The 10,788-nt window shown below is 36.0% G+C and overlaps 2 protein-coding genes across 5 annotated transcripts; one reads left to right on the top strand and one right to left on the bottom strand.

Moving 5' to 3' along the window:
- The first annotated feature begins 2,259 nt into the window (after positions 1–2,259).
- LOC145015640 (uncharacterized) lies at positions 2,260–6,588 on the top strand. Of its 4 annotated transcripts, none has more exons than XM_078974112.1 (8): positions 2,260–2,541; positions 2,913–3,155; positions 3,369–3,554; positions 3,656–3,755; positions 3,837–3,871; positions 3,946–4,098; positions 4,193–6,306; positions 6,389–6,588. In XM_078974112.1, exons 2-7 carry the CDS (start codon positions 3,085–3,087, stop codon positions 6,267–6,269), a joined length of 2,622 nt encoding a protein of 873 aa, XP_078830238.1. In that variant the 5' UTR covers positions 2,260–2,541; positions 2,913–3,084; the 3' UTR covers positions 6,270–6,306; positions 6,389–6,588. The 4 variants fall into 4 exon arrangements, with proteins under 4 accessions (XP_078830238.1, XP_078830235.1, XP_078830237.1 ...); XM_078974109.1 differs by having other exon boundaries at positions 6,383–6,588; XM_078974111.1 differs by having other exon boundaries at positions 6,371–6,588.
- Positions 6,589–7,025: 437 nt separating this feature from the next.
- Positions 7,026–10,387, bottom strand: TPR9 (Tetratricopeptide repeat (TPR)-like superfamily protein). Its single transcript, XM_078974113.1, has 9 exons — positions 10,207–10,387; positions 9,955–10,089; positions 9,641–9,727; positions 9,430–9,501; positions 9,133–9,334; positions 8,933–9,051; positions 8,257–8,862; positions 8,019–8,174; positions 7,026–7,943 (listed from the first exon to the last, which is right to left on the bottom strand). Exons 1-9 carry the CDS (start codon positions 10,333–10,335, stop codon positions 7,221–7,223), a joined length of 2,229 nt encoding a protein of 742 aa, XP_078830239.1. The 5' UTR covers positions 10,336–10,387; the 3' UTR covers positions 7,026–7,220.
- Between the last annotated feature and the right edge of the window lie 401 nt (positions 10,388–10,788).

Genomic DNA, 10,788 nt, shown 5'->3' with positions numbered 1-10,788 from the left:
ACTCGGATTTCGACGCTCTTTATATGTATGGAAAACTTGTAACATATACTAAAACTTGGTTGAGATTATTTATTCTTAATAATATTTTGTCGAAAAGTCGTTTTCTACCCCTATTGCCTCTAAATTGACTAGCCCGGATCTACGGGCGTTACATAAAACTAAGTCCAATGCGTTGGGTCACTCCTTCTGTCCTGCTACAACCCTTCTAACACCCAACTGAGTTCTTTTGACCCTCAACATATATGAGACTCAAAGCCTTGGACTCGTTGAGTCCCAAGAACGAACTCGCCCAGTCGATAACGTCCACACTCTAAATCCTCGATTTCTGATGTACAACACTTGTCCAAATGATAGATCTAAGCCCATAAAGTTACTCACTTTACGTGCATGCATGGGACTTTTGAGCCAAAAAGGCTCTAAAATGGCTCTTTTGTTGCATGGGGACTTCCTTGGGTGCAAAAGCCATCCAAATCTGTCTTGTGACTCTTCCCAAGTGCTAGATCCGAAGTATTGACCCCCAACCATGTTTGCAAATCATGGTTGGTCACCTCATATGGCTTAAAAGCCCTAAATCTTCCCCAAAAGGGATCTAACAAAAAAAACAAGCAAGGTACAGACTTTATACCTTCCAAAGACTGCAAATGATGAACCAAACTCGAACCCTTCAGCCTCCTCTTGATCCTTCTATGCTCTTTCTTCTTCCTTGAGGTCAAAACCCACAAAAATCACTCAAAAGTCTTAGATCTTGCACCAAAATACTTAGGGTTTGCTATGGAGAGTCTTTGGGGGCATTAGGGATGAATAGTGGCTGGAAGAGATGATTAAATAGGGTGCAAACCCTCAGATTAGGGTTTTGTCCAGTCATAGCCTACTCGTCGAGTCCAGGACCCCACTCGACAAGTCCAATGCTTAATTCCCGCGTCCTATCCCGCTTCTACTCGGCGAGTTGGTCCTTTAGCTCGCCGAGTCCCAAGCCAAAAATGCAAAATACATAAATAAAATACATACCAAGAACCAGGTGCTACACGTCGTGACACTCGGTTTTCACCAAAAACTAAGTTTTTGACTCCTTAATGTCCTAAACTGATCCAATCCGGAAAACAGATGTTACAAAGTTGCCGGTAACAGCGACATACAACAACGTGAAGTCATGAACAATGTGTCGGGGGTGGAAGGAACGAACAACAACAACAAACTTTGTTTCATTCTTTCGATTTTTTGCAAAACAAGAAAAATAGACTTCTACCTTTCTTTGTTTCATTACACTAATTTTTTTTTTAGCTTAAAAAGTTTGGACCACTTAAACGTATTCGACATTCCGACTATTTTAAATATTTTGGGTTATTTTGTATTTGAATTTATAATTTAGAAATAAGCTATTTTTTTTTTTGGGATTCTTCCAAATTTTTCTAGAGTACCGCAATATGAAACAAAAATTTTAGAAAATTCACTACCGGATAAAATCTGAAGGGTATCCTAGAGACTACCCTGAGCTCCTTCATAGGTCTGCTAATGGTTCCTTTTTCATTATATATATATATATATATATGAGTAAAGTAAATATACCTAACAACCTTATATAAGTTTAGATACCTAACCTCATCAAACTATGTCATTTTGCATTAAATTTTCATTGCAACCATCCAAGGTTCTTAAACTTCATCCCTAAACTTGATTTACTTCAAAAAAAAAAAATTGGAAATTCATCATTATATTTCTCCTACATCCTTTCATTTGTAGCGGTAGGATACAAAACCCATCAGATGGTAATCGATAGAAAGACGTGATGTAAAAGAAAGATATTTGTGAAAATCCAAAGATTTTGGAAGTAATCAAGTTATGGGGTTGAAGTTTAAGAACCTTAGGCAATTACAATGTAAATATGATACAAACCGATGTACTATTATGGAGTTAGGTACCTAAGCTTATATAAGATTGTTAGGTATATTCACTTTACCCACATACACACACATATATATATATATATATATATATATATATATATATATATATATATATATATATATATATATATATATATATATATATATAATAACACCTAATGTCAATTTTTTTTTTCTAAAGTATGACTAATATTTTGAAAAAAAAAACTAAAAAGGATTTAATCACATAATCACATAAGAATATAAGGAAAATATAGCATCGCTTTTACTCATTCAATAGTAGGAGGTGAGTTTCACGCGCCGCGTATTCCGGTAGGCATTGAAAAAAAATATATAAATGGAATCACATCACTTCGGTCAGTGTGACAGTGTCTCGCCGCTTTCGATTTTCTTTGTTAAATTTATCAAACGTAATCCAACGCGCCTTAACGCCTTCGTCAACCACCGTGTGCTCTTTGCTATCTTGGTCTCTGCATCTTCATCGTCCACTGTTTAACAGACACAAATCCGAAAACAAGTACAGACATTTTACTTGAGGTCCGCATTTAAGATCCGCAACAAATTTCAGCTTCGATTCTTCCTCTTCGAGTGCTAATAGGCATTGACTTTCTGTTTCTCCGATACATTACTCAAGCAGGTACTGTTTGTGTGTAAAATGCTGCTTCAGCTTAGAGATGCATAGCGAGTTGTACTATGCTTTCAGATTTGAAATAATGTGCAAATCGATTGGAAATGCTGTTGTAAGCTGTGGTTTTCTTATGTTTTTGTGTCGGTGACCTGCGATTTTTTGCTGTTAGGGCTTTTTTTTGCTAGATCTAAACTTCAATAGTCGACTTAGGTCTTGCATTATTACCTTGACTTCTTTCGCTCGTTGACACTTTCTTAGCTTATGATTCCTGCTTCTTTCTGAAAGATTGTGGTTAATTTTTCCTTTTAGTAGCGGCTGTTTATTATATGTAAGTGTTCTGAATGGGATTAAAGATCATCGTCTTTTTTGTATACTTGCAGGTAAGTATTGATCTGAATGCAACTACGGAGTGAAGATGTTTCTAATCAACAGTTGACATGACTTGTTTGCTCTCTTGCTTATTGCCATAAGTGAGCGTGTGAAGAGGTATTTCCGAAATTGAAAGCTGAACGCAAGTTGAATTGGGAATATCATTGATTCAGGTTGTTGAGGATGGATAGAAGAATTGATCCTGATGCACCAATTGATTATGTTGAACTTCAGATATTTCCAAGCCGTAACAGGTTTCCCTCATCTCAACTTACTTACCGAGACTTTATTTGCCAATTCTTATCTCTTTGCAACAGATTTCTGATTGCTTGATCTAGAACTCTGATTGTTTGATGTTTAATATTGAGTCACAACGTTTGCTTTTGCTAATATCCAACTTATTAAAATTCATTAAATCCATGATATACTCTTACAGTATAAGTTATAACCCCTTTTCTGTTCTGTAGATATGAGGCATGTGTATCAACTAGCAATATAGCAGAAAAGGTAGCATCTGGAGACTTGCAACAACTATTGTTGCATTTACCTCAAGTAAAAGATCTGTCATCCAAAAGCTCAAACTCAAATTTCAAGATTCTAGCACCCGAAGATTTCAATGACCATAGTTGGTTCACAACAGCCACATTGAAAAGGTCCATATCATATTTCATCTTCATCCCATTTTTCTTCTCTTTTTTCAATAAATTAAGAGGTTGTCCACTTCTTGCTTACCCAAGTTGTTTCAATTCACCAGATTCCTGCAAATTGTTGGTTCACAAGACATTCTTACCATTGGAAATGAAATTTCTCAACTAGAAGAGACCAGAAAATTCCAACTTTCTTTGTTTGCAAAGGTGTGTTTTGTAATTGTTTACCTTCTAATCACCTATAACATATATTTTTTCAAACAACCATTGTGATTCATGTTTTAACAGGCTGAAGTTGATATGACATCATCATTCGAATCAAAGTACGCTCTTTTTGTTCATCTCATCATAAATTTCTTTTTTTAATCCATTTTCTCAACCAATTATATTCTCATAGGAATGAACTACTACGAACAGTGGATCTGAGGCTCTCAGAATTGAAAGAGAACTTATCAAATGCCCTCAACCAAGCTACAGGTGCTAAATGCTCAACCAATGATATTTCCAACATGGAAAACCTCGCTCATCATTTTGGAGCAGAAGATATAAGGTATATATGTATATTTGGTTTACAGATTCCAATAGAAATAGAATCCAAGATTCCATTCCATTTACCATTTCAAATTTTCAATCACCTGTTTCAGGGACTCATTACAGAAGCTTCTAGAGTTGAGTGAATTAAAAGACTCCATAACTGAAACAAGTATTCCCACTTCTCAGTTATCTCCACCTGTAAAATACGGTGTCTCTCCAGCAAAAGCTGCACAGATAGAACGCCAGATGTCAACAGACAGTGAAACCTCGTTTTCAAGTGAAGACAACCAACCACCACCAATTGAAAGAAGCCGAACTCCTGCAAGATCTGCAGCTTCTAGAAGGTCAGCATCTCCAATGAGAAGAATCCAAATTGGACGAGGTGGGCCCCGCAGACCAGCTATTTTAAGTATCAAAAGTCTCAACTATGCTAAGACCACAAGTCAAAGAGATGAAACTGGTCAAAGTAGTCAAGAGGAAGATGAAGAATCAGAAAGAGTTGCGAAAAGTAATGCATTGAGAATGAGTGTTCAAGATAAAATAAGTCTGTTTGAAAGTAAACAGAAAGAAGATCAAGGTGTTGAAATTCAGAAGCCAAAGATAGTAGAAAAAGCTGTACTCAGAAGATGGAGCTCAGGAATGAGTGAAAGTCATGGAGCTTCTGAAATCATCACTAAAGATCCAGAAACAGAAGAAAACATGAAATCTATCTCACCCAAAAAGGATGCTGACGTGGCAGTTGATGATAAAGAACAGGGGAGTTGTGAGAAGGATCTTTCCACATGGAATGAACAAAAGGAAGCCGAATTAAACCAGTTGTTTAACAAAATGATGGAAAGCAAACCAGTTAGAAGACATAGTGTGACAAATGATAATAGCAAAGGTAAAAAAAGTTCTTCAAAGGAGCAAAGAGGTGGATTTTATGATCATTACAAGCAAAAGAGAGATGAAAAGCTTAGGAAGGAAGTCGGAAAGAGAGCTGAAAAAGATGCACAATTTAAAGAAATGCAACAGTTTCTTGATGATAAAAAAGCTGAAATCGTTTCCACTAAACATAAACAACCTCAAAAGAGCAAGAGCCCAATCCCCAAAAAGGAAGCCAAAAAGGAAACCCCGAAAGCTTCTGTTGTGAAGAAAATTACAAATAAGCCCTCGTCTCAATTGCCTGCTACGCGGAAATCATGGCCTTCAGCCCCATCACCAAAACCTACAACAACATCTTCTACTCCTACACCAACTCGAAAACCTCAATCTGCAACGCCAGCTGTACGTGCAATTCCAATCACAAAAGTTGAAAAGTCAAAACCACAATCCAAGATTTCAAAGGTAACCACTACACAACCTGAAGCTAAGAAGATGACCACTAAAACTATCATCGAGAAGAAGCAGACACCGGTGGTAAAACCGAAACCCCGAACCAAAGTCGACACTCCGGTGACTCCTTCCACCGCCACCACCACCACTGCTAAGCCGAGTTTTTACAAGAAAGTTACTAAGAAGAGCAGTGTAGTTCCAGTGGAAACAAAACCTTTTCTTCGTAAAGGGACTGGGATTGGACCTGGTGGAGGTGCGGTGGTGGTTAAAACTAAACTTGTGGCTCAAATTGAGGAACCAATCACCACTGAAGTTGAAGCCCCGATTGAACCTGAGAAAATTCAGGTGGTTGAGACTACTACTACTACTAAATGTGAAGAACCAGAGTGTGAATTTGATGATGCCAAATTAGAATTGGAATCGGAAGCCATGTGTGAGGAGGTGGTAGAGACTTGTGATGTTAGTGGTGTTAATAAGATAGAAATGGTGGAAGTTGAAGCTGAAGCTGAAGTTGAGGAGGAGTTGATGATTTCGCCAACTGCGTGGGTGGAGAATAATTGTGAGGATGAGATTGTTGTGTGTGAAGAAAGGGATGTAAATGTAAATGTAAATGTGAAGGTGGGTAGTGGTTCAGCCAATGTGGGTGTGCCAGGTGGCGTGTCGAGTCCACGTGTTCGTCATTCTTTGTTTCAGATGCTTCTTGAGGAGACAGGTGAAAGTGAGAGTGGTGAGTGGGGGAATGCACAGCATGCTCCAGTGCAGAAAGATGCACCCAAAGGGTTTAAGCGGCTTTTGAAGTTTGCTAGAAAGACTAAAGCGGATTTACTTCTCACAGATGGTTCAAGCCCATCCAGCATTTTCAGGAGAGGATGATGATGATGATGATGATGATGATGATGAAAATCGTAAGGTAATAATAATAATATCTTTACATTATACACATGTAGATTCTAATATTCTGTATTATTTATTAGTTTTAGCATCAGTTTCAGAATTCAGGGGTAGCAAAGGCAATTGGGGGATCAAGCTTGGGTTTTCCAATTTGTGAAATATATAGGTGGATTTGGTTGTTTCTTCAAATTTTATTTCTCAACTAAAGGTCAACAAATGACCATTTTTTTGTAGACTTCACAATGTATATTCAATGCTATATTCGTCTTGGAGTTTAAATATTTCATATGCTTCAAGGTTAGACACACTGTATTCATTAATCATTTGTATCCTCTTAGTTGGACTTATGTTCATGAACAAAATGTAACATAATAAAAAGCTCACTCTGTTTGTTATGTATAACTAAGAATTAATTGATAAATATAAAAAAAAAATGTTACTTTTAAAAAAATTAATAAATGTAGCGTATAAGCATATTGAAGGATAAATATGAAAACTACGGGACTATTTAAAGAAAACACACTTTATTATATCATTTTGCCACTAGCGTATGCATGTAAATAAGTGTCAAATATTGATGACTTGAGGAACTTTTTTGTTTACGTTGCGTCTAAGTTAACAATTATAAGTTATCTATAGTGTAAAGATTTATCTATCGTAAGGTATATAGTTATGTAATACATGTTATGTCTCGATTTATATGCAAGTGTTTATAGCATAAGAGATTAACAGGTTAGGTGTTAAAAGCATAACATGTTAAGTGTTTGAAATCAGTAACACCAAAAAAAACGCACCATTTGGTTTCTAAAATTAATAACCACATTTCCTGTTTGTGGTTTGGTTTTAACTAATAACCACACCACATTCACCCCTACCAAACGCTATACCTGATCAAAATCAACAAAATAAAAGGAATTGAATTCCTTCATAATTTCACTTCAGAAAGTGTAGGTGTGGAAACATGACGTCAACATGTGACCCATAATGCAGTGAAAACACCAACTTAATCCGATTTCTAGTCTCTTCAAACTCAGCTTTTTCACCCAAAGACAGTTGAATAGACGCTAATTTCACCAACTCATTTCCAATCACAATATGCTCTTCCCCATAAAGCTTCTCCAACACCTTAATCGACGCTTTACAATGGTGACATGCCCTTTGCAACTCTGCAATTCCACAAAACACTTTCGCCATGTGATCCTCCACCTCAGCAGCTCTCTTGTTGTACTTATGGAATATTTTTTTCAACATATCTAAACAAGTCAAACCACTTGCAACCTCATCACCAGACTCTATCAACCTCTTACAAATCTCTCCCTTCCTTAACGTTCCATGTAAGCTTCCACAGCCACGCATACCCCCACACTTTAAACAAAAACCCGGTTCAACCCAGTAATTTTTATTCAAATCACACAAAAGCCTTGCCACTTTCTTCACCTTGTTATACTCAGCACTTCCAAACGGGGTCACTTTTCGGTTTTCATAGCCCACCTCATCACAATCCAAAACTACACCCGAACAACTTGGGTTCGAACATCGAAAAGCCTCGATAACAAGGTCGGATAGGTTTGTCTGTGTACAGCTGGCACATGAACATATAAACATGTATTGATTTCTTAAACTCGATTGTCGCTCGTTACAACTCCATTGTCCAACCTGAGTTAAAGGTAAAATGGTCATTTAATCTCAATCAGACTGTGTTTGGTGTGTATTGGACTGTGTCAGATTTACCTGTGGGCCATAGGAAAGCTCGAGTGGTTGACCAGAGGGGATAAACTTAATCGCGCGTATATTTAGGGTTCTAGAAAGAAAATATGTGTGGATGTTTGGTTGACAAGAATGGTTGAACATGCTTCCACTTAAATAAATAGCTTGACCAACTCTCACCTATTAAATTTAACACAATATATTTTGAGTTTTCTTTTTGTGAAAAACTTAAAAATAAAGAGAATAATCGACGAATGAAAACCTGTTCTATAGTGCTAGTTGTATGATTTTCAGAAGAATCAGAAGATTTAATGCGAACAATTGCCATGGAATTCATTTGTATTTGTGAAAATAGTAACACACATTGTGAAATCGTCTCCCCTTTTAATTGAAACTCAGAGCCATAAAAATGGTGAAGACATTTCAACAGAATGATGGAAGATATGTGGAACTCAAGTTTAGTTTCTGGATCGAGTCGTGCATAATTATGACAAAGATCCAAATTCACAATGCGTGAATTACCAAAATGCCCTTGCTGTTTTATGTATTTTACTATTACTCTACCAGCCAAAACTGTTTCAGATGGTAATGCTGCAGACCAATTTGCTCCACATTCATGCTTATGTTCATCATTTTGGTTGTTGATATTCATATTTGATTTAGTGACACTTTCAACATACTTCTCAAGATCAAAATCAATATCATAATCCTTATTCATATCACATTGTGGATCATGCCAGCTGGCGTTTTCTTGACAAACTTGAGAGCAATATAGAGCCATTGAACATGATCGACATGGAACAATATTTTCAGGTAACTCATTGAAACAGAAATGACAATGAGTTTCCCGAAATTCCTTTGATATTATCTGTAAATAAATCACTAAACAATATAAAAAAAAAAATAGATGACAATAATAAGTTAATAACCATTTTTACCGCAGCATAGGGTTCTTCTGTATGGAGCAAAGTGGATGGGGGTATTTCGGTCAAACACACCATGCCTCTTCCTTTTGTTTCTGTAGTAACACACTGTAATTGTATTTGTTGTGATTGATCTGATCAAAATGGTAACAATCATGAGTAAATCATACTAATATGAAGTTTTAACTTTGTGTCAGTGTATGTGAAAATTATACCATTGATGTTAGAGTCTTTGACTTTAGCTACATTTGGTGGGAAATCTTTCATATTATGTTGATCTAAAATTAGATGAATCTCGTCTTCTATTTGTTTCTTTCCACTTATAGATTGTTCCATGCATAGTGAAACTTTCAAGTCACGAACTGCATTGTCATAATTTCCCATTGAAGTGTTTGCTTTACCTCTTCTATACCATGCCTACAGTGCACATATGATGAAATTGAACAACTGTAGTAAGATAGAAAAGACTAAGCATAAATAGCTCAGAAAGAAGATTGAGAAGATGAATTCACCTTTGAGTAACTTCTACAAATTGCAAGAGCCAGATTGCAATCTTGTAAAGACTCCATCACAAGACCCATTTTCTATATAGTAGTTAAAATGTAAAACAATTAGTCATTTGATCAAGCCATGGTTAACATTCTGACTATTTTTTATTGATTTGCAGGTATGAATCAGTAACTTATGTGTAGTATAGATGATTGAAATGGGATTCAAAAGAACCTGTAATACAGCTGCACGATTAACGTATAGTGTTGCCACCAGATTTTTGCCCATGTCATTCACATCTCTTGGAGCAAATCTTAGAGCCTGTTCATTAGTAATACATCGTTATTCAAATTAGATTCAATACACAAGCATAAGAACGTTATTTTTGATTATTTCATAATCCACCATCGAATGTGAACAGATTCAATCATGTAGATGGCTTGTGCAGATCAGTTAAACATCTACTTGTGCAGATCAGTTAAACGAACTTTAGCATTATTACTGAGACAGTAAAACCATTGTATTGATAGAAAGTTATAACTCTTAACCTGTGTGTAGAATTTCAAGGCATTTGAGTTATCTCCCTTGGAGAAGCAGTTGTTTCCTTTGAGCTTGAATTCCAAAGCGGATTCCTTGTTCTTGAGAAACAGTGATGTGTCCTTGTACGCTAAATCTTCAACCATCTGGTGAATGGAATCAAATACGATTAATAAAACAAAAAAGGTTTAATTACATGATCATAAGCGGATCTGTTGGGACGAAAGTAAAATCGAAGTGAGAGAGTAGATGTTTTGGATTACTTGGTGAAATTGGGGCAACTGGTTTAAGAAATCATGGAGAGAAGAGCAAGTATTAGGGAGGGTACGAGAATTGCTTTGTGAAATCGAAAGGATTAGGGTTTGTGAAATTGCTGATTTGAGTTTCTCCATTGGCGGGGGAAGATAGTTACACGATGGACTTGAAACAAAACCCCAGGTCCTTTTGCTGGGATTTATAGACTTTCGCTTTTTGCCAAATCTACAATTTTCCTTTCATTTTTTTTCTCCTTATCTTTTTTTTTTTTTTTTTTTTTTTTTTTTTTTTTTTTCTTTGCCAAAACTAATTAGGCACTATAATTTTAGATTTTATGAAATGACCATTGAGATATGAGATATGAGATATGACTGTAGAAACTGAATTCTTACTTTACGTATGCATGTATTTCGTTAAAAATGTACTTAAAATATAAAATCCTATTCGATTTTATTCCTTAATCACAAAAAATTACAAAAAGAAACTAAAACATTTTTTCAAACCCTTAACCTAATGATTACAATTTTTTTACTTCCTATTTGTACCGCTTGAAGAGTCAATTAGGCAAAATGGTTGAAACAAAACGTATT

Source organism: Lactuca saligna, chromosome 9 (assembly GCF_052625555.1).
Source record: "Lactuca saligna cultivar CGN05327 chromosome 9, ASM5262555v1, whole genome shotgun sequence".
Lineage (NCBI taxonomy): Eukaryota > Viridiplantae > Streptophyta > Magnoliopsida > Asterales > Asteraceae > Lactuca > Lactuca saligna.
The sequence above is the reverse complement of the archived record's forward strand: the minus strand, read 5'-3'. Positions and strand labels throughout refer to the sequence as shown.